The sequence below is a fragment of the Oryza sativa genome, chromosome 1, assembly GCF_034140825.1.
Source record: "Oryza sativa Japonica Group chromosome 1, ASM3414082v1".
NCBI classification, from domain to species: Eukaryota; Viridiplantae; Streptophyta; class Magnoliopsida; order Poales; family Poaceae; genus Oryza; species Oryza sativa.
The window spans coordinates 41900812-41923716 of NC_089035.1; the positions used below are offsets into that span (position 1 = coordinate 41900812).

The 22905-nt window shown below is 34.5% G+C and overlaps 1 protein-coding gene across 2 annotated transcripts; it reads left to right on the top strand.

Annotated features, from left to right (window-relative positions):
• The first annotated feature begins 1187 nt into the window (after positions 1–1187).
• On the top strand, positions 1188–22031 carry LOC4326513 (S-formylglutathione hydrolase). Of its 2 annotated transcripts, none has more exons than XM_026022465.2 (7): positions 1188–1428; positions 1511–1628; positions 3060–3107; positions 20177–20373; positions 20533–20631; positions 20730–20822; positions 21648–22031. In XM_026022465.2, exons 1-6 carry the CDS (start codon positions 1261–1263, stop codon positions 20799–20801), a joined length of 702 nt encoding a protein of 233 aa, XP_025878250.1. In that variant the 5' UTR covers positions 1188–1260; the 3' UTR covers positions 20802–20822; positions 21648–22031. The 2 variants fall into 2 exon arrangements, with proteins under 2 accessions (XP_025878250.1, XP_015621309.1); XM_015765823.3 differs by having other exon boundaries at positions 20730–20795.
• Positions 22032–22905: the final 874 nt, after the last annotated feature.

Consider the following 22905-nt stretch of genomic DNA (forward strand, 5'->3'; position numbering starts at 1 on the left):
GTGTTCTTAGCGATCTATAAGCAAAGGCTGAAAAATAAACTTTGATGAAAAAAACCCCAAAATCAACTCTAAATTTAAGGTCAAAAGTTCAAATTTTGAGTTGCCCTTTCTCTTTGGGCTGCACACGCACAATCAAAAATTCTAACAAACTTCTCCAGTTGCACATGCTCCTACTTGAATTCTGGTGTAGATGCCATGATTTTGAATTGGAATAAGGGCCTGTTTAGATTCCACCCCAAAATTTTACACCCTGTCATATCGAACGTTTAAACACCTGCATAAAATATTAAATATAGGCTAAAAAATAACTAATTACATGGATTGCGACTACTTTGCGAGACGAATCTTTTAAACCTAGTTGCTCTATGATTTGACAATGTATTTGCTACAGAAAACACATGCTAGTGACGGATTAATTAGGCTTAATAAATTCGTCTCGCGGTTTACTGACGGATACTATAATTAGTTTTTTTATTAGTGCCCGAACACTCTATGCGACATCTATACAATACCCGATGTGACACGCCAAAACTTCATACTCTTGGATCTAAACACCCCCTAAGTTCACTTTAACTCCCTTAAATATAGCTCTTCTAATTCATATCGCTAAACCACAAATACCGAATATCTCGACCCCCAACTATTAAAACCATTGTAATTTGGCTCTCTTAGTAGTTTTGGAGGGTAGCGTCGTTGACGTTCCACTTTGACCTGTTGTATCTCGCTAAGTCATCTCGTGGGGCCCATGAGATGACTTAGCGGGATAGATCAGGTCAAAGCATCACATTAGCGCAACCATCCTCTAAAACCACTAAAGGAGTCAAAATTAAACTGATTTTAATATTTAGGGTCAAGATATTTGGTATCATGTTTCAGGGATACGAATTAAATTAGAGCTATACGTTAGGGAGTTAAAAATGGACTTAAAGTGGACTTGTTTCATTAATTGGACTGCCTCAACGGCTTCTGGTTCTGGGCTTCCGGGCGGCCCAAGAAAAGCACAAACGGAGAGTCGGAGTCCGAGTCGGAGTTGGATATTTCCTCCCGTCTCCTATAAGAGCCCATCTACACCGCCACCCACCCAACAAGGCCCAGGCGCAGCCGCGCAGGCAACCACCCCACCCTTCTTCTCGAAACCTCTTCGGTCCCAAACCCCACCAAGGCCACCACTCCTCGTCCCCTCCTCCACTTCCACTTCCACACTGCTCTCCCCCTCCCCTTCCTCCCGCTCCGGCGAAGGCGAGCGCGCGGATCGGCGTGATGGCGGCGGCGGCGCCCTCTCCCCCACCCGTCGCGGCGCTGGAGCAGATGAGCAGGACCAAAATGTTCGGCGGCCACAACCTCCGCTTCCGCCACCACAGCGCCACGCTCGGCTGCCCCATGACCTTCTCCGTCTTCCTCCCGCCGTCGCCGGCATCCGACCTCCCCGTAAGTGCTCCTCCGCCTCGTCTCCTCCTCCGCCTCGAGATCTGATGAGGGGTTTCGCATGCTACCGCGTGGTTGTGCGCAGGTGCTGTACTGGCTCTCCGGCCTCACGTGCAACGACGAGAACTTCGTCACCAAGGCCGGCGCGCAGCGCGCCGCCGCCGCCCACGGCATCGCCCTCGTCGCCCCCGACACCTCCCCACGTATGTGAGACCTGATCCCCCTCCCGTCGCGTACAATTTCTAGGGTTTATGCGTTCCGGAGTGGAATTCAGGAGACTTGTTTGGGGGGAATTTTGATTGTTTGGCGAGAATTTGCTGGATTACGCTTTGAGCTACTGGAGGACCCCTTGAGAGAGATTTTGTATCAGATTGCTGTTAGTTTGTATCAATGCTGCTGCTATGTTTCTTCGAATTCGCTCATTGTCTATTAGGAAAGCCGAAAGGGACCAGAGTATATTGATGCATTCATTGTGCATTGTATTTTACACAGTAGGGATTCAGAGCCTCCATGGAGGCGGCGCATAAACCATTGAGTACCATTGATAAGGATTTTAGGGTCACAAGCTAACTGCTGTTTGTTTTATCAGATGGCTGCTGCTAGGTTTCATTTAGTTTGCTCACTGTCAATTAATACAGCGAAAGGGATCAGAGTATACTGATGCACTCATGTGCATTGTATTTTACACAGCAGGATCGCTACTGTAGGGAGCAGGGAGTCTCCATGGCGGCATTGCATAACCATTCTTGTGTTCTTTATTTATTGTTTAGGGTTAGACTAATGTTTTCTGAACACTGATTCCTATGTAGATGGCTTCACAGCATGTGATCATACATGATGCAAAACAATCAGTAGTAAATCACGTGGTTGGGTCTGTCACTGCAGCAGTGTTTTGACATGTGATGATCATGATATTATGCCACTCACGCAATATGATTTCCCTGTTGCCCTTGACCATATGCTAAGCATTACAATTCTTTAGTACTTTGCTGCAGTTTATTGTCTTTTATTTTTGTGATCTATTTTGTTTGTATGTGTGAGCGTGTGCCTATCTGTGTATCCATGACTTATTGTATCGTGCTGATTTATGTTTGTACTGGAGATGTTTTCTACTACATGGAAGCATTTATATTGTCTTCTACGATGATTGTTGTACTTTAGTAGTTCTGCTGTACATAATAAATATTTGACAATGTTATTCCTAAAGGAGGTTAAATAACCTTTATGTAGCCATGTACCAGCAGTCCAACACTCAGTGCTTCTGGTTTATGGAGCTTGGATACATCGCATCCATTGTAGATATTTAGTTGGATTTAATGTGTCAGTTGATGTTATCAACTTTAATGGCAAGGGAAAAAAAGATCCCCCTCTTGGCAAGGACATCTATCTATGAATTATTTCTTTCTTGCTTTGGATGTGGTTCTATATATATAAATGTCGGTTCAGTCTACCTGGTTTGGAGTTAGGAATAGCTTTGGTAACATTTTGCTTTGATTGTAAAGTTCTGACACCTCCTTTGTACTCACAAATAATTTGTGTATGCTCTAATGTGATTTGAGCAGCTATTATCCTTTTCATATTTGCCAATTCAGTTCAGTTCCTTCTCTTATTGCTCTGTTCCTTTCTTCATGCAGGTGGGCTTAATATAGAGGGAGAGGCAGACAGTTGGGATTTTGGTGTTGGTAAGGATTTAATCTACAATATTCAATTGTTGTGCTCTTCGCATTCTATACCATATAACAACATGTTGCATGGCCTTTCTTTGCCATAAACAATGGACTATCTCTTTGTTGGCTTTGTTTAGATGATTCATGTCCTAGAAAACATTCATCTGTTGTCCTAAATCTGTAAGATATGCCTAGCAAACCGTCCATTTTTTTGTTATTCATTGCTGGTTATGTGCAGTAGTATGCTCTGCTGAAAATCTATACACATAATGGTCATGTACAGCAGTATGCTCTGCTGAAAATCTATAAACATAAATAATGCATTATTCTAGTAAACAATTAATATGATACGGAATATTGTTGGACATATTCCCCTAAAAAATAAATGTCTTGTATTTCTTTTTATCATTTCTGATAGCCTTTACATTATTACGAATGGAAATGTAACGTGTAAAAATGACCAGCAAATTTGGTATTTATGATTGGTTTTCTGAAAAAATGGTTTTCTTTGACTGGAATAAACGTTCTCTTGGCTTTCCAAAAATTAATGTTCTCCTTTATCGCAAAACATTTCCTGATTTTGTATTTCACACATATTTCGGTTACTAAATTGGTTGTCTGAAAGTGATGTTCCCTTTTACTGATAAAACATTATTTTGTTTTGTATTCGAATACTAAACTTTGGTATTTCTGATTGGTCCAAACATAGGGGTTCTTTTTATAAAATATCTCTTGGTTTCATGCATAACCCTTTCATTTGGAATCTGAAACATATGTTTGATACATATAATTGGTATTATGAAATTTGATGCTCCTTTTTTTATCTAAACAAAACAATTCAGTCTAGTGTGTGACACTAATTAAGTGTTCTGATTTGCTCTCCAAAACTGGTGTTCCTTTTTATTGAAAAAACGTTTCTTGGTTTCTTGGTTGACAATTCTGTTTGAATTCTAAACTTTGATTTGATGCTCTCTAATTGGTTGTTTGAAAAATAGTGTTAAACTTCCTTTAAAAAAACGATATTGTATTTGATACTTTTATTTGGATTCTACTCGTTCAGTTTGCTACTTCTAATTTGTTCTTCTAAAATTGGTGATTCCTTTTTATTTATGCTTCTTGCTTGATGCTTCTATTTGTAACCTGAAGCTTTAATTTGGTATTTATCATTTGTTTTGCAAAAATTGGGGTTCATTTCATAAAAGAATCTACTTGTTTCATGGTTGACATTTCTATTTTTGTTTGGTATACTTATAATTTTTTTTGAAACAGGATGTTCCCTTTTATTAAAACAAAGAAACCCAATTTTATGTGTGACACTTTAATTTGCTATTATGATTTTTATCAAAAAATAGTGATTCGTGTTAAAGAACATTTTCTTGGCTTCTTGATTGACATTTCTATCTAGAGCTTCAAGTTGGCATTTGTGATCGGTTTCGCAATAAATTGGATTCATCTTGTAAAAACATCTCTTGGCAACGCTTAATGATTTTTTTTCTTGGTTACATGGTGGTGGTGTTCCATTTTCTTGTTTTCCTGCTTAACGCTTATAGTTGTATTCTAAAGCTTTACTTTAGTAATTCTTATTTTTTAAACGACATATCTTGTTTTCATGCTCGATGATGTTATTTGGATTCTAAAACTTTATATTGGTACTTATATTTTTTTCCCTAAAATTTGGTATTCCCATTTGTTGAATTGATTATATTCAAAAGTTTTGATTTCTTATTCTATTTTTTAAAAAATAAATTTGGTTTGTTTTATAAACGGAACATATAGTTTTCATGTTGATACTTTCATTTTGTTTGTAGAGCTCTATGTTGGTACTTACAATTGGTTTTCTGAAAGTAGTTGTTTCCTTTAATTGAAAGAAAGAAAACCAATTTTGTTCGAGACACTTTGATTTGGTTGTCTAATTTGTTTTTCACCTAAAAAACATTCTCGTTTCTTGATTGTCACTTACATTTGGATTCTAAATCTTTACTTAGGCACTTACTTTTGGATTTCATCCTTTGTCACAAAAGCATTTATTGATTTAGCATTTGACACCTTTATTTGGATTCTAAAACTTGCTTGGTACCAATCTATTTTCCACAAGATGGTGTTTCCTTTTATCACAAGTTTATTTTATTTGGCTTTGGGTAATTTGGTGGCTGTTTACCGAATAAATATCTCTGTTGAGTTCTTCGTGCTTTACATTTACTATAAATTTAACTATTATGTTTGGTACTTACGGATTCCAAAATTTGGTGTTTCCTTTTATCAAAAAAAAAAAAATCTTATATGGTATTTCTGATTCGTTTCTAAGTTTGGTGTTCTATTTTAACTAAGAGAAATTCTCTTAGATTCTTGATTGACACTTCTATGTGGATTCTAAATCTTTACCTTGGCACTTACTTTTGGTTTTCTGTTAGTTGGTGTTCCCTTGCGTCGTAAAAACATTCTTTTGTTGTTGTGCTTGACAATTCTATTTCAAATCTTGAAGTTGGTACTTACTATTTGTTTTCTAAAAGGTGGTGTATTTTTATTTTGGTTTTATGAAATGTGGTGTTTGTTTCTATCTAGAAAGTATACTCCTTTTTAATGCTTTGGCGCATCTATTCATGGATTCTAAAGTTTTCACTTTACTTCTAATTCTCATTGGTTACTTGCTAGTAGTTTTTTTTTGTGAAAAAATGTTTCTAGTTCGTTCTTCAAAATCGTTTTTCCTTTTCATCGCCTTGCGAAAATATGGTTTTTTGCTTTCTATTAAAAATACTCTATTTTTAATGCTTTGGCTCTCTATTTGTAGATTCAGAAGTTATTTTGCTTTGTAAAAAATGTTTGTAGGTAGTTCTTCAAAGTCATGTTTCCTTCTATGGAGAAAAACAATGTAAAGCTTTTCAATCTTGTACTTTTCCTGAATTTGGTGTTTGCTTTTCTTTTAAGAACATAATTAGTTCCAAATCTTTAACTTGGTACACACTCTTTGTTTTCTAAGAGGTGGCCTATCATTTTATAAGAAAAGCATTGCCTTGGTTTCATGCTTTTTTTTGGATTGTAATGCTTTTGAGCTTGACCTTATAATTCCTTGTTATTTGGAATTGGGTGTTGCCTTTTATCAAAAAATATTTTGATATTTTGATATTTTTATCACAATACTTATTATTGGAGTTATGGAGTTTGGTGTTTAATTTAATTTCTTGTCAATGCCATCTTGATTCTTCTACATCTTCAAATTTTCCTTATTTTGGTTTTTGTAAAATACGATGTTTGTTTTCTAGTAAAACAATATTCTCGTTTTAAATGCTTTGGCGCTTTGTGGATTGTTAAGCTTTTTCGTTGCACTTCTAATTCTAATAGGATTTTCATAAGTTCTTCTGTTTTGCAAAGAAGAATGTTCTAGTTCTTTTTTCAAAATCGTGTTACCTTGTATTGAGAAAAAAGATTCTCTAAAGCTTTTCAATTTGGTACTTATAATTAGTTCTCCTTAGTTTATGTTTGCTTTTGCAAGAAGAAATTATTTTGGTTTCCCTGTTTGACATTTGTATTTGGGTTCTTAATCTTGAACTTAGTCTTACTATTGGTTTTCCGAAAGATTGTGTCTTGTTTTATCCAAAAGTAAAAACATTACCTTGGTTTCTTGCTTCTATTTGGGATCTAAAGCTTTTAGCTTGAACATACAATTCGTTTTTTCTAGAATTTGGTGTACCTTCTATTGAAAAAAAAAGAAAAACATTTTCTTGGTTTCATGCTTGGTACTTCTGGAATTCTAAATCTTTTGACACGATACTCATTGTTGAATTTATGCGATTTGATGTTCCTTTCTATGATCGTTTTGTTTTCATTCTTGTCATTGTCATTTTGGTTTTTCTAAATTTTCAATTTGGTACTTACTTTTGTTTTGTCAAATGTTGTGTTTGTTTCTGTCGCAAAAGTATTCTCGTTTTTAATGCTTTGACACTTCTATTTGTTGTTTCTCAAGTTCGAGCTCTAATTGGTTTTCCAAAAGTTGTTTCGTTTTGCAAATCAGAATTTTTTCTAGTTTTCTTAAAATCGTGTTTCCTTCTATGGAGAAAAATGTTCTATAAATCTTTTCAATTTGGCACCTATTATCGCTTTTCCTGAATATGTTGTTTGCTTTTACAAAAATACATTATTTTGGTTTCCTTGGCATTTGTATTTGGATTCTTAAGCTACTTGCTGTTGGTTTCTTAAAGGTAGTCTATCAATTTATTGCAAGGAAACATTGCTTTGGTTTCTTGCTCTATTCTGATTCTATAGCTTTTAGTTTAGACTTATAATTTGTTCTTTTTTGGAATTTGATGTTCCTTTATTGATGAAGAACAATATCTTGGTTTCGTGCTTGGTGCTTCTTCCAGGATATATATCTTTTGACATCATACTTATTATTGGGTTTATGGAGTTTGGTGTATTGTTTAATGAACTTTTTTGGTTCCTTCCTTGTCAGTACCATCGTGATTGTTCTAGATCTTTAATTTGTTCCTTTTTGGTTTTTAAATGTGGTACTTGGTTCTATCAAAAAGTATTCTCGTTTTCGGTGCTTTGACGATTCTATTCTTGGATTCTAAAGCTTTCATGTGTACTTCTAATTCTATTTGTTTTTTTTGAAAGCTGTTTTATTTAGCAAATAAGATAATTGTAGTTCATTTCTCAAAATCGTGTTTTCCTTTTATGTTGGAAACATTCTAAATGGTTTTCCTAAATTTGATGTTTGCTTTTGTAAAAAAAAATTTTGTTGCCAAGTTGCATTTGTATTTGGATTCTAAATCTTAAACTTGGTACTTGCTATTGATTTTTCTTAAAGGTGGTTTATCCCTTTTTTTTAAAAAAACATTGCCTTGGGTTCATGCTTCTATTTGGATTCCAAAAGCTTCTAGCTTGAACTTATAATTTGTTTTTTTTTTTTGGATTTTGAGGTCCCTTGTACGGAAATCTTCTACCACGGTACTTTTGGAATTTGGAGTTTTGGGCTCAATTGTATGATATTTTTCGGCTTAACCTTTTGTTTTGTGAAATGTGGGTGTTTGTATTAAAAACTATCCTCTTTTTAATGCTTCGACGCTTTTATTCTTGAATTCTAAAGCTTTCAATTGGTACTTCTAATTCTAATTGGTTTTCTTAAAGTTGTATTATTTCGCAAAAAAAAAAATTCTCTTGTTCGTTTTTTCAAACGTGTTATCTTTCATGCAGAAAAACATTATCTTGGTTTTAGCTTGAACTTATATTTAATTTTTTTTTGGAATTTAAAATTACCTTTTATCGAAAAAACATTCTCTTGGTTTTGTGCTTTGCGCTTCTTGGATTGTATATATTTTTATTGGTGTTTTATTTTACCTGGAAGACATTCTCTTGTTTCTTGATTGACACTTCTATGTGGATCTCTTAGTTTCTTGATTGACACTTCTATGTGGATTCTAAATCTTTACCTTGGCACTTACTTTTGGTTTTCCGTAAATTGGTGTTCCCTTGCGTTGAAAAAAACATTCTCTTGTTGTGCTTGACAATTCTATTTCAAATCTTTAAGTTGGTACTTACTATTTGTTTTTTGAAAGGTGGTGCATTTTTATTTTTGTTTTATGAAATGTGGTGTTTGTTCATGTCGAAAAGTATTCTCCTTTTTAATGCTTTGGCGCTTCTGTTCGTGGATTCAAAAGCTTTCACTTTGTACTTCTAATTCTCATTGGTTACTCTATAGTACACTTTTTTTGCGAAAATATGTTTCTAGTTTGTTCTTCAAAATTGTTTTTCCTTTTCATCGCCATCTTGTTGTGGATCTTGAATTGGGTATTTGTTTTGGTTTCGTGAAATATGGTTATTGCTTTCTATTAAAAATACTCTATTTTTTAACGCTTTGGCTCTTAATTTGTAGATCAGAAGTTATTTTGCTTTGTAAAAAAAGTTTGTAGTTAGTTTTTCAAAGTCTTGTTTCCTTATATGGAGAAAAAAAATATGTAAAAGCTTTTCAATTTTGTACTTTTCCTGAATTTGGTGTTTGCTTTTCTTTGAGGAGCATATTTGGTTCTAAATCTTTAACTTGGTACATACTCTTTGTTTTCTAAAAGATGGCCTATCATTTTATAAGAAAAGCATTGCCTTGGTTTCATGCTTTTATTTGGATTCTAATGCTTCTGAGCTTGAACTTAAAATTCCTTGTTATTTGAAATTTGGTGTTTCCTTTTATCAAAAAACATTTTGATAATTTTATTTTTTTTATCACGGTACTTACTATTGGAGTTATGGAGTTCGTTGTTTCGTTTTCTTTCGTCAATGCCATCTTGATTCTTAGTTTGGTTTTCTATAAAAATCGTTTTTTCCTTTTATGGAGAAAACATTCTAAATGGTTTTCCTAAATTTGATGTTTGCTTTTGTAAAAATAGAAAACATTGTTTTTGTCGCCGACTTGCATTTGTATTTATAATCTAAATCTTTAACTTGGTACTTACTATTGGTTTTCTTAAAGGTGGTTTATCCTTTATTTTTTTACATTGCCTTGGGTTCATGCATCTATTTGGATTCTAAAAGCTTTTAGGTTGAACTTATAATTTGTTTTTTTTTTTGGATTTTGAGGTCCCTTTTATGGAAATCTTCTATCACGGTACTTACTTTTAGATTTATGGAGTTTTGTGTTCAGTTGTATTAGTTTTTTTGGCTTACCCTTTTGTTTTGTGAAATGTGGGTGTTTGTATTAAAAACTATTCTCTTTTTAATGCTTCGACTCTTTTATTCTTGGATTCTAAAGCTTATACTTGGTACTTCTAATTCTAATTGGTATTCGAAAACTTGTACTATTTTGCAAAAAAAATAAATTCTAGTTTGGTTTTCAAAATCGTGTTTTCTTTTATGCAGAAACACATTCTCCAAAGCTTTTCAATTTGGTACTAATAATTTATTTGCTTTTATAAAAAAACATTATTTTGGTTGCCCTGCTTGCATTTGTATTAACTCTAAATCAACTCGGTACTTGCTATTAGTTTTCTAAAAGGTGGTCTATTTTTTATCGTGAAAATATATATTGCCTTGGTTTCGTTCTTCTATTTTTTTTCTAAAGCTTTTAGCTTGAACTTATAATTCATTTTTTGGAACTTGTTACCTTTTATCGAAAAAACACTCTTTGTTTTTATGCTTGGTGCTTCTTCTGGGATTGTAAATCTCGTTATTGGTTTTATGCCGTAGGTGTTTTGTGTTTTGACCTCCTTTTGGTTTCTTTCTTGTAAATAGCATTTTGATCCTTCTACATCTTCAATTTGGTTCTAACTTAGGTTTTGTGAAATGTGGTGTTTGCTTCTATCAAAAAAGTATTCTCACTTTTAGTTCTTTGACGCTTCTATTCGTGGATTTTAAAAGCTATTACTTGCTACTTCTGAATCTAATTTGTTTTCTAGAAGTAGTTCTGTTTTTTTTTTAAAAAAAGGTTTCTAGTTTTTAAAATCATGTTTCTTACTATGGAGAAAAATGTTCTCTAAAGCTTTTCAATTTGGTGTTTGTTGTTGTAAAGGCATTATTTTGGTTTCGTTGTATGACATTTGTATTTAGATTTTAATTCCTTTACTTGGTACTACCTCCGTCCCAAAATAAGTGCAGCCATAATTTTCCGCGTCCAACTTTGACCGTTCGTCTTATTTGAATTTTTTTTTAAAAAAATTAAAAACATAAGTCACGAGTAAAGTACTATTCATGTTTTATTATCTCATAACAACAAAAATGCTAATTATAAAAAAATTTCAAATAAGACGGACGATCAAAGTTGAGCGCGGAAACTCAAGGCTGCACTTATTTTGGGACGGAGGTAGTACGTACTATTGGGTTTTCTATGCTTTGATGTAAAAAAAAGTATTGCCTTGGTTTCATGCTTCCATTTAAATTCTGAAGTTTTAGTTTCAACTTATAATTCATATTTTGGAATTTGATGTTGTTTCCCTTCATCAATAAAACATTCTCTTTGTTTCATGCATGGTGCTTCTACTCGGATTCTATATCTTTCATCATCAAACTTACTATTAGATTTTTGGAGTTTGATGTTTCGTTTTGTTTTAACACTTCTATTCGTGGATTCTAAAGCTTTCACTTTGTACCTCAACTCTAATTGGTTTTTCAACAGTTGTTTCATTTTGCAAAAATATGTTTCTATTTCGTTTTTCAGAATCATGTTTCTCTTTATGGAGAAAAACATTATCTAAAGCTTTTCAATTTGGTACTTATAATTGGTTTTCTAAATTTTGGTGTTCCCATTTATTGAAATAAAGAAGCCCAATTTTGTTTGTAATAATTTAATTTGTTATTTTGATTCGTATTACCCAAAAAAGATTCTCATGGCTTCTCGCTTGACATTTCTTAATGGATTCTTAACTTTAACTTGGTATTCTCTAATTGTTTTTTTAAATAGTGTTTTGTTTTATTGAAAACATCTTCTGTTTCATATTTAACCTTTATCTTGCTTCACAAATCTATTGTTCTAAAGCTTTTATCTTACTTGTTTTCTAATTGGATTCTATAATGATTTTTTTCTTGGTTACATGGTGGTTGGTGTTTCATTCTCTTGTTTTCCTACTTAACGCTTCTAGTTGTATTCTAAAGCTTTACTTGGTAAATTTCTAATTATAATGATTTTTTTCTTGGTTACATGGTGGTTGGTGTTCCATTTTCTTGTTTTCCTACTTGATGCTTCTAGTTGTATTCTAAAGCTTTACTTAAGTATTCTCCTTTTTAATCCTTTGGCGCTTCTATTCGTGGATTCAAAAGCTTTCACTTGGTACTTCTAATTCTCATTGGTTACTCGCTAGTAGTTTAATTTTTTTTTCCGGAAAAATGCTTCTAGTTTGTTCTTCAAAATCGTTTTTCCTTTTTCATTGCCATCACATTGTAGATCTTCAATTGCGTACTTGTTTTGGTTTTGTGAAATATGGTTATTGCTTTCTATTAAAAATACTCTGTTTTTTAATGCTTTGGCTCCCAATTTGTAGATTTAGAAGTTATTTTGCTTTGTAAAAAAAGTTTGTAGTTAGTTTTTGTAAGTCTTGTTTCCTTAAAAGGAGAAAATATATGTAAAAGCTTTTCAATTTTGTACTTTTCCTGAATTTGGTGTTTGATTTTCTTTGAAGAACATAATTGTTTCTAAATCTTTAACATGGTACATACTCTTTGTTTTCTAAAAGATGGCCTATCATTTTATAAGAAAAGCATTGCCTTGGTTTCATGCTTTTATTTGGATACTAATGCTTCTGAGCTTGAACTTAATAATTCCTTGTTATTTGAAATTTGGTGTTTACTTTTATCAAAAAACATTTTGGTAATTTTTTTTCACGGTACTTACTGTTGGAGTTATGGAGTTTGGTGTTTCGTTTTCTTTCGTCAATGCCATCTTGATTCTTAGTTTGGTTTTCTATAAAAAAGTATTCTCGTTTTCAATGCTTTGGCGCTTCAATTTGTGGATTGTAAAGCTTTCTCATGGTACTACTCATTCTAATAGGATTTTCAGAAGTTCTTCTGTTTTGCAAAAAAAGAATGTTTATAGTTCTTTTTTCAAAATCGTGTTCCCTTGTATGGAGAAAAAAGATTCTCTAAAGCTTTTCAATTAGGTACTTATAATTTGTTTTCCCAAGTTTGTGTTTGCTTTTGCAACAAAAAAATATTTTGGTTTCCCTGTTTGACATTTGTATTTGGATTCTTAATCTTGAACTTGGTCTTACTATCGGTTTTCCAAAAGACGGTCTATCATTTTATGCAAAAAAAAAAACATTACCTTGGTTTCTTGCTTCTGTTTGGGATCTAAAGCTTTTAGATTGAACACATAATTTGCTTTTTCTTGAATTTGGTGTACCTTCTATTGAAAAAAAAAACGTTCTCCTGGTTTCGTGCTTGGTACTTTTGGAATTCTAAATCTTTTGACACGATACTCAATTGTTGAATTTATGCGGTTTGATGTTTGATTCTATGATCTTTTTGTTTTCATTCTTGTCATTGCCATTATGATTTTTCAAAATTTTCAATTTGGTACTTATTTTTGTTTTGTCCAATGTGGTGTTTGTCTCTATTGCAGAAGTACTGTCGTTTTTATTGTTTTGAGACTTCAAGTCATGGATTCTGAAGCTTTCACTTTGTTCTTCCAAGTCTAATTGGTTTTCCAAAAGTTGTTTCGTTTTGCAGAAGTTTCCAAAAGTTATATAAAATTGTTTCTTTTATGGAGAAAAATGTTCTCTAGATCTTTTCAATTTGGTACCAATTATTGCTTTTGCTGAACATGTTGTTTGCTTTCACAAAAATACATTGTTTTGGGTTCCTTGGCATTTGTATTTGGATTCTTAGGCTACTTATTGTTGGTTTTCTTAAAGGTGGTCTATCAATTTATTGAAAGGAAACATTGCTTTGGTTTCTTGCTCTTGTTTTGATTCTATAGCTTTTAGCTTATACTTATTATCTATGTTTAGAAATTTGATGTTCCCTTTATCGATAAAAACAATCTCTTGGTTTCGTGCTTGGTGCTTCTACTAGGATTCTAAATCTTTTAACATCATACTTATTATTGCGTTTATGGAGTCTGGGGTTTTGTTTAATGAACTTCTTTTGTTTCCTTCCTTGTCAGTACCATCATGATTGTTCTAGATCCTTATGTTCTTTTTTGGTTTTTAAATGTCGTGCTTGGTTCTATAAAAAACTTAGTGCTTTGCCGCTTCTATTCTTGGATTCTAAAGCTTTCATGTGTACTTCTAATTCTAATTGGTTTTTCTGAAAGTTGTTTTATTTTGCAAATAAAATGATTGTAGTTAATTTCTCAAAATCGTGTTTTCCTTTTATGGAGAAAACGTTCTAAATGGTTTTCCTAAATTTGATGTTTGCTTTTGTAAAAAAAGAAAGCATTGTTTTTGTCGCCGACTTGCATTTGTATTTATAATCTAAATCTTTAACTTGGTACTTACTATTGGTTTTCTTAAAGGTGGTTTATCCTTTTTTTAACATTGCCTTGGGTTCATGCATCTATTTGGATTCTAAAAGCTTTTAGCTTGAACTTATAATTTGTTTTTTTTTTTTGGAATTTGGAAGTCCCTTTTATGAAAAAAACATTCTCTTGGTTATCTTCTAGGATTCTAAATCTTCTATCACTGTACTTACTTTTGGATTTTTGCAGTTTTGTGTTTCCGTTGTATGAATTTTGTTGGCTTATCCTTTGTTTTTTGAAATGTGGGTGTTTGTATTAAAAACTATTATCTTTTTAATAATTTGACGCTTTTATTCGTGTATTCTGAAGCTTTCACTTGGTACTTCTAATTCTAGTTGGTTTTCTAAAAGTTGTATTATTTTGCAAAAAGAAGTTTCTTGTTTGTTTTTTCACATCCTTTTGGTTTATTTTTTTGTAAATACCATGCTTATCCTTCTACATCTTCAATTTGGTTCTAATTTTGGTTTTGTGAAATGTGGTTTTTGCTTATATCAAAGATGTATTCTCATTTTTAGTTCTTTGACGCTTCTATTCGTGGATTCTAAAAGCTATGACTTGCTACTTCTGATTTTAATTTGTTTTCTAGAAGTTTTGTTTTCCAAAAAGAATGTTTCTAGTTGTTTTTCAAATCGTGTTCCTTATTATGGAGAAAAACTTCTCTGAAGCTTTTAAATGTAGTATTTATAATTGGTTTTCCTAAATTTGGTGTTTGTTTTTATAAATACATTATTTTGGTTTCCCCGTAGGACATTTGTATTTAGTTTTTAGTTCTTTTACTTGGTACTTACTATTGATTTTCTACAAGATGGTCTATGCTTTTATCTAAAAAAAAATATTGCCTTGGTTTCATGCTTCCATTTATATTCTGAAGTCTTTAGCTTGAACTTGAATTTTGGAATTTGATGTTGTTTCCTTTTATCAATGGAACATTCTCTTTGTTTCATGCATGGTGCTTCTACTCGGATTCTAAATCTTTTATCATTGTACTTACTATTAGATTTTTGGAGTTTGATGTTTCGTTTTGTGTCCTTCGTTAGTATTCTCGTTTTTAATGTTTTAACGCTTCTATTCGTGGAGTCTAAAGCTTTCACTTTGTACCTCTAATTCTAATGGGTTTTCCAAGAGTTTTTATTTGGTTTTTCAGAATCATGTTTTTGTTTATGGAGAAAAACATTGTCTAAAGCTTTTCAATTTGGTACTTATAATTGGTTTTCTGAAATTTGGTATTCCCATTTATTGAAATAAAGAAACCCAATTTTGTTTTTAACAATTTAATTTGTTATTTTGATTCGTAGTACCCAAAATAAGATTCTCATGGCTTCTTGCCCGACATTTCTCATTGGATTCTTGACTTTAACTTGCTATCCTCTAATATATATTTTTTGAAATATAGTGTTTTGTTTTGTTGAAAACATCTTAATTTCATATTTAACACTTATATTTGGTAGGTCCAGACTGTTCTAGTGTTTTATCGTGTTTCACAAATCTATTTTTCTAAAGCTTTTATCTTGTTTGTTGTATTACAACAAAATATGTATCATTTTCATCAATTTTATTTTGATTTGGAAACAAAGTTTGGTATCTATAATTGCTTTTCTGAATTTTGGTGCTCGATAAATGGAAAAGTCAATTTCATGCATATAACAATTTAATTTGTATTTTGATTCCTTCCCAAAACTAGTGTTTTCTTTTGAGGAAAACATTGTCTTGGTTTCTTGCTTGAGAGTTTCATTCTGGTTTCTGAACTCTAAATTGGTATTTCTGTATAAAATAGTGCTTCCTTTTATCCAAAAATTTGTACTTGACACCTATATTTTACTTTTTTCAAATGTCAGTGTTCCCTTTTTTAGTTCTTCGTGAACCTTGTTACGATAATGCAAGCTATTTGTTCATGTAATGCTTGTCATGCAGCTGCTATTTTGCTGCATGCTTTATGCTTTGAAGATTGCTGGGAAATAAAAACATCTATTGAAGGAAATCACAGACTAGTTCTTAGGCTTAGTACTACCTCACTTGGACACACATTTTTATTTAGCAAGTGCAGTTTGGTTTGCTCTCTGAATGGAAGTAGTTTGGACAATACAACACAATCAAGGTATTCTTATGCAATCTTGGACAACATTTCAACCATGAGCAATGTCAAGATTTGCACCTGCCTTGGGATCCAACTAGAGTTGAGCTTTGCATACTCTCTTGCTATCGGCTTGCCAAACCTTTCATCTTCTACCTTTAAATCCCAACTACTGCACTTGAAGGTTATGCTTCAATTTCAATTCAATCCCCACTAGCGCATTTACATTGGTGAAGTGTGTTTGCTAACTGAGCTTCACCGCGGGAATGGCTTGCGGTGCTCCACATCGAGTAAACAACAAAGTAGCGAATGAAAATTGCCACATGTATATCTGTTTACTAACACATCATTTATCACCTGTGTTTTCCTCATCATATGCTCAAAGGTCGAGAGATTCCTCGGGAACTAGGGGCCAAAATTTTCAATGAGTTTTGTCTCTACCGGAGCTTTAGTCGATGGAAGGCCTTGATGTTGGAGTGGTCGAAATCTGGATGGGCGGATTGAACTCATGCCAAACGTCTAAGTGATTGATTAAATTTCACATTAGAGTTCACAATATCGGGTCAACAGAAAAATCCATATTTCTAGATAGTAGATAATAAGGCTACATGGACTAGGCAATGCAAGCTCTAGCGCGTGTATCTATGAAAGGTTCACCGGTTCGCGGGTACTCTAGAGCGAGGTGCTTTCCCCTCTTGCCAGGAAGGTTGCCATTGTCTGAATGATCGGACTTTCTAGCACGCTGAAATATTAGTGATGCTCCAATGCCAAAATGGGCAACTGAACGTACCATACCAGATGACCCATTACAATGCGGCGTGAGATGTTGAAGCTGCAATTTTCTTTGTTCAACATCTCACGCCGTAAAGCAGTGAAACGATGTAGCCTGTGAAATGATGTGTTTTTTGTAGATGCCCATGCTATTGCTCGCGTTGCCCACGTGAAATAATGCATGTAGCCTTGTTATATGCTATTTATGAAATATAGATTTTGCCTTTCTATCAGCCTGGTATTCTGAACTATAATCTGAAATTTAATCTATCGAATAGCAACATAGCATGAGTGTGTCATGACTCATGAGGCTAGTGTTTGACTGAATTTGTGCTACATTTATATGGTGGATTCACTTCGCGATTTGTCCTGTTCATATAGTGTAGTCAGTTGGTGACTCTAATGGTGACTTATTATTTACTACATAACGTTGACCTTATGCAATGTGGATGCAGCTAACATAAAGGAAAAGTAGGTACGGTGGCATGAGGTTAGTGTGACATAATGTGCTCTACATAAAGTTGACTTTATGCAATGTAGATGCAGCTAACATAAGGAATGAGTAGATATGGCGGACTCTCTTCGGCATGAGTAGATAGGCTGACAGTGAGATTTTTGTACACAATGTTCTGTGCATGAAACTTACTGATTTTGATTGCCAGGTTAGTAGTTCTTTTGCTGCATGGGGATTGATAAGATTATGACCATTGTAATTAAGTTTTGTAAATGAATAAATTTAATATATATTAGAAGTATCCCCCAAATCCTATTTTTTAAAGTATCCCTATACATGTAACACTGTTGGACTCTAAGAATACTTGCATTTTATTTTCAAGTAAAACCTGATTATCAAGGTTATAATATATTTTCAATTAAAAACTTGAGGTTAAATTTGGAACTCAAATGTATGTTCCCACAAATTAGGGGAAAATCTCCACATTTGTCTCCTGAACTATTTGCCTTGGTCTGATTGTGGTCCATCAACTACAGGTCTCTCAACTCTCAAAACGGTCAACATTTCATCCCTGCAATGACAAGGATAATTAGGTGTGGCTTCATGATCCCAAGATTTCATCATTCCTTCCTCTTGATCCCACCATTGTCCTATTCTTTGCAACCCTACCCTTATGTCTAAGTGATCGATTACTCTCCATCTCCATCGCTCTCTCCAAGTGTTTCCTGGCTCCCCCATGCGTGACAGCGCAAAAGTTAATGCACTTAATGGTCTGGATCTGGGAGGCAATGCTTAGGCTGAGCTGTCATACAGACACAAATCGATGGCGAACTCAGTGTTGCAGCCATGGATTGGTTTCTTTCTTGCCCCCGATGTACTCTTGATGGTGTATTTTATGGTTGTCTCTTTCTAGAATTTCTTGATCGAACTGTCACTGCAACAATAGCTGTTTTTGTGGGTTGTTGGTATCTATCCCTTTTCTCGTTTTCCTGTAGCTTTCCTGATAGATCTGTTTTGTCTGAATTGAATTGTTTGGGTAATAGATCTGTCTAAATCCAAGTTTCTCAGACTTTGCCTCAGATCATAACTGGTATGCCATATCAATTCTCTCAACCAAGCAGTGTAATGTATTCGACTACAATTCTTTAGTAAACATTAGCAAATTACATTAATTTTATCTTCTGTTGAACCAAACATCATCAAAGTTTGTTTCTCCTTTAAAGTTGCATCATATTCCTGAATTGATGAGAGCCAACTTATAGAAAATTAGTAGTTATTCCAAAAGCATTTTTTTTGAAGTCTTTGCTATTTAAGCAAGGGATGTTGCGTGGCCCCAATACCATGCTTTAGCTAGTCAACTGACAATGCTAGCATGGAATTAGTATTTAATACAGGCCTACTCAAGAGATAGCAGTGGGCATATAATATTTTTTAAAAAATATTTTGGGATTTTGATACGGAAGTGTGATTATCCTCTCACTAGCGTTCGCTTGGGTGTTGTCCCTTGTGTTGCATGTAGGATCGCTTAAAATGCCTTAAAAGAGGCCAAGCCATCTCCTGGCAATGTAATCCAATTATAACAAGGATATCTTATCCCCAACATGAACATGGCATGTCATACGTCATCGATGCGATTGCGTCTAGGGTATATCACTAACAAGTTGCTGTCCTAGCCCTTCATGCCTTGCACAAGGATGATGGTCACTTTGCTTGGAAGTGGCCAGTGATCCAATTTCATCGCTCATTCTGTCAAAAAAAAACACACGCACACACACACATAGGACCACATTGTCCTGGATCCTTCTTGAATATTTGGTAACTTGGAACATCTCGTCCAGCACTAGCTCAAACCAAATACTTGGACAAGAGCTCATCCCTGGACCAAAAACTACCCAAATCAGTATTAGCTTTACATGCATGTCTGAATTCTATTAGTATGCCTATTTTCATATGAGCTTGTTATGACATAATATTTGTGTTGCATAGTGAAATGATGGTCTGTTTGATTGCAAGATATATTGGTGGTAAACTCCACTTTCATGCTCAAAGACATAGTGTTTGCACGATGATGTTGAGTGGCATGAGTCACTGAGGAAACAATAGTTTAATCACCCTGTACTGTGCTAGGATTGTTCATTTCCATTTTACATTAATGCATCTGAATATGGGCTGAACTTAACCAGAAAATAGCGCGACTGTCATAGCAAAGATGTGTTTATATCATCCTCTGAGACTCAATGTCATGGCTGATATATGATGCTCCTAAATTATAGCAGTTATGGATTTAATAGATCCAATTAGAAATATTTTTTTCGAGGGGAATCCAATTAGAAATATTGCGTGGATATGTATGATCTTGATGATGCATAATTGAATATATGATGTTTAGTCTTGATATGATTTCTGTTTTGAGTATGTAAAGAAGTTATGCCAAGTGTTTTTTCTAGTTGGAAATGACAGTAGTTTTAATGCAATTTGAGGCTCTGGTTTTCTCTCGTAGAACATTCTGTTCGTTTTGGAAGAATATATGAGCACCATTTGAAGTTCTATCTAGCATGTTAATAATGGGCTTTCCTGTCTGTGAATATGGTTGGATGTGTTTCTGTTTTAAAATATTATAAGTGCTGGATTTTATTTGAATACCACAAATAAAATCCATTTAGCATGTTCACAATGCACTTTCCTATCTGAATATGGTTGTATGTGCTCATTGTTTCTATTTTAACTATTGTCAAGTATATGTTGGATTTTGTTTGAATTCAATGAATGAAATCATTTAGCATGATAATGGACTTTCCTTTCTGTGAATATAGTTGGATGTGCTTACTGTTTCTATTTTAACCATCAATGAGTAGGTGCTGGATTCTATTTGAATGCAACAAATGAAAAGTGGAAAAATTGGCGCATGTATGACTATGTTGTGAAGGAGCTTCCAAAAGTTTTAAGTGACAACTTTGAACAGCTGAACACTTCACGGGCATCTATTTTTGGGCACTCAATGGGAGGGCACGGTGCACTAACAATCTACTTAAAGAACACTGATAAATACAAGGTACATTTTTTATGCCATTGTTAAGACATCCACATCTAGTAAGTCCTACCTATGAAGTGTTTTCAAGTTAATCTACAATTTAGAAATCTCCCCAGTTATTGACAACTATGGCATTTCACATTGCGTCTCACTTGGCTTTATTGTGTCGTCTCTCTTCAGTCGGTGTCTGCATTCTCTCCGGTTGTCAATCCAATCAACTGCCCTTGGGGTCAGAAAGCATTCTCAAACTATTTGGGCCCAGCTAAATCAGATTGGAAGGTAATTCCTCTGTAGAGACAAAATCTCTCTCTTGCTCAGTCCTTCACCTCACCCTCGTGGCCTCGCTCTCCCTCACACATTGTTGTACCTAACTGCAGGAATATGATGCAACCTGCCTGATCAAGAAGTGCAACAAAATTTCAACTCCTATTCTGATTGACCAGGTATGACGTGGCAATGAATTGAATCAGGTCTGCCTCCTGCATTTATTATTGGTCCAGCATTCTTTTATTCTGTTTTTGGAACATGGCTAACCCACTTTTTTTTTTGGCATATAGTTATTGCATATAGGACTAATCGCCAATTGTCATTCAAGTACTTGTAGGAGGCATAAACAGTAATTTGAAGTTGAACAATTACCTCTGACCTTCAATTGGTCTCCCCCTTCGATGATGAGCAAGTGATGGTTAATCATAACTCATAAGAGGGAGGCATTTATCAATTTTATGTGTGCTAGTATATGAGAGTCTGAAACCAATTCTTTTGCACTGCATCATGGCGTGTTGCAACTATTTTAGTTCTGTGGTGTGTAACTGTTAGCTCCTCAAGTGGTAAACATCTACCGTTTAATACAGTTAGATTTGTTAGGAGTCTATCATATGTTCACGCAGTATCGCTGTATCTGACATACTTTCTGTTCCATCAGCGTAGCATCCTTTTTCCACCAGGTTGGCACAATAACTGTACAAAGATTATATCTCATGGATTGTGAGTTGTTGCCTCGTCATGTCAACAAAACAGTTTGAATAGATTGAATAACGCATCATTAGGTGTTGATTGAACAAGGTGAAAGTACAGGACCGTAATATAAGTAGGCATTGGCTTGATTTTTGATAAGTTTTCAGGACCTTTCGCTATCATTCATACCCCCCAGTGTGCATCTGTTTGCAAAATTTTCTAATTTGTGTTAGGTTGTTAACATGGTTTTCTTAAACTACTCCAATGAAATGAAGCAAAAAGGAAGTCATCATCTGTAAGATATCTTATTTTCTACACTGGTTTGTGAACTTGAGCAGGGAGAGGATGACAAATTTCTGGCAAAGCAGCTTCTACCTCGCAACTTTGAGGAGGCGTGCAAGGCTGTGGGAGCTCCTTTGACTCTCCGCATGCAACCTGGATACGACCACTCCTACTTTTTTATTGCTACATTCATTGATGATCACATTGCTCACCACTCTCAATTTCTGAAGAGTGCCTGACTACCAAGCCACATGTAATTGAAGCAATGGAGAGACAGGGGAGGCTTTCAATCTTTCTACTTACTATGCCCTAGCATTATTTCTCAGCCCGGACAATGTCAGGTGCCTTTGATAGCCTGAGTCGAACAGTATCTCCAGCTGGATATAAGATGAATGATTTGGTTTTGCAGGCTATTCAAGTACAGTATAATTGGATCTTGATACCGCCTTCGCTGTCTTTTACTCTGTAGATTTGTTGACCCTGGTGAACGATTTGTTAAGCTTAGAAATGTGGATCAACTCGTCTAGACTTCTACAGGTAAGCAAATCATATGATTGGTAGGCTCGTAGCCCAGACGAAGATCTAGTAGGCCTAATATGTCGATGTCTTCCCACGTCAGAATCAATTTGCTGCTCCCTTTTGAAACCAATTCTTTTCTCCCCCTGAAACCGCACTTTTGTGTTGTCTTTAGCTGTTCTTGTATGTATTGCTAGTATATTTACAATTTGCTGCTGTCTTTTGTTGCGATACTTGCAATTTGCTGCTGTCGTAGCATGCAACATGCAATTGTTTTCTTGTGCAAAGGGACTGTGTAGTCGACGTCAATTATCTGTTTTCGCTTAGCTCCATCGGCTCTCGGCTGCAGCCATGACGATAATGCCAACCGGGTCGGTTTCAGTCGCTGGTTGGAACTTGGAAGCAAGTCTTACGACAGCTGAGCTGAATGAAATGCCTAGAATCCTAGCTCAATACAAAACTCGGGTGACCTTTTTCCTATGCGTCGTTTTTTCCTATGTGATGCGCTCTACATAGACAAAACGTTGCATCAATGCACGTGCGTGATTGCAATAGAAAATTCTGATAAGCAAATGTGACCCCAAGCACAGCAGAGTGGTGAAAGCTTTCACATAAAACTTGAGTTGGAACCTATTCTTTTTTAGGGTGAACGATAGAAATTATACAATACTGAGAGGTAAAGAGATATTCCTTTTGCGATTTCTGTAACGAGAGAAGATTCACAATGTATGATTCAAGATATATGATCACTGGAACATTGTTGGTTCACATGATTCCAGAATGTGACTGTATGCGTCT

Excerpts from the sequence above, each read along its gene's own strand:
- LOC4326513 (XM_015765823.3), top strand. The coding sequence starts at position 1,261 with ATGGCGGCGGCGGCGCCCTCTCCCCCACCCGTCGCGGCGCTGGAGCAG. Across the intron at positions 1,429-1,510 it reads CGCCGGCATCCGACCTCCCC|GTGCTGTACTGGCTCTCCGG; the intron begins GTAAGTGCTCCT and ends GGTTGTGCGCAG. Across the intron at positions 20,632-20,729 it reads CAGCTAAATCAGATTGGAAG|GAATATGATGCAACCTGCCT; the intron begins GTAATTCCTCTG and ends ACCTAACTGCAG.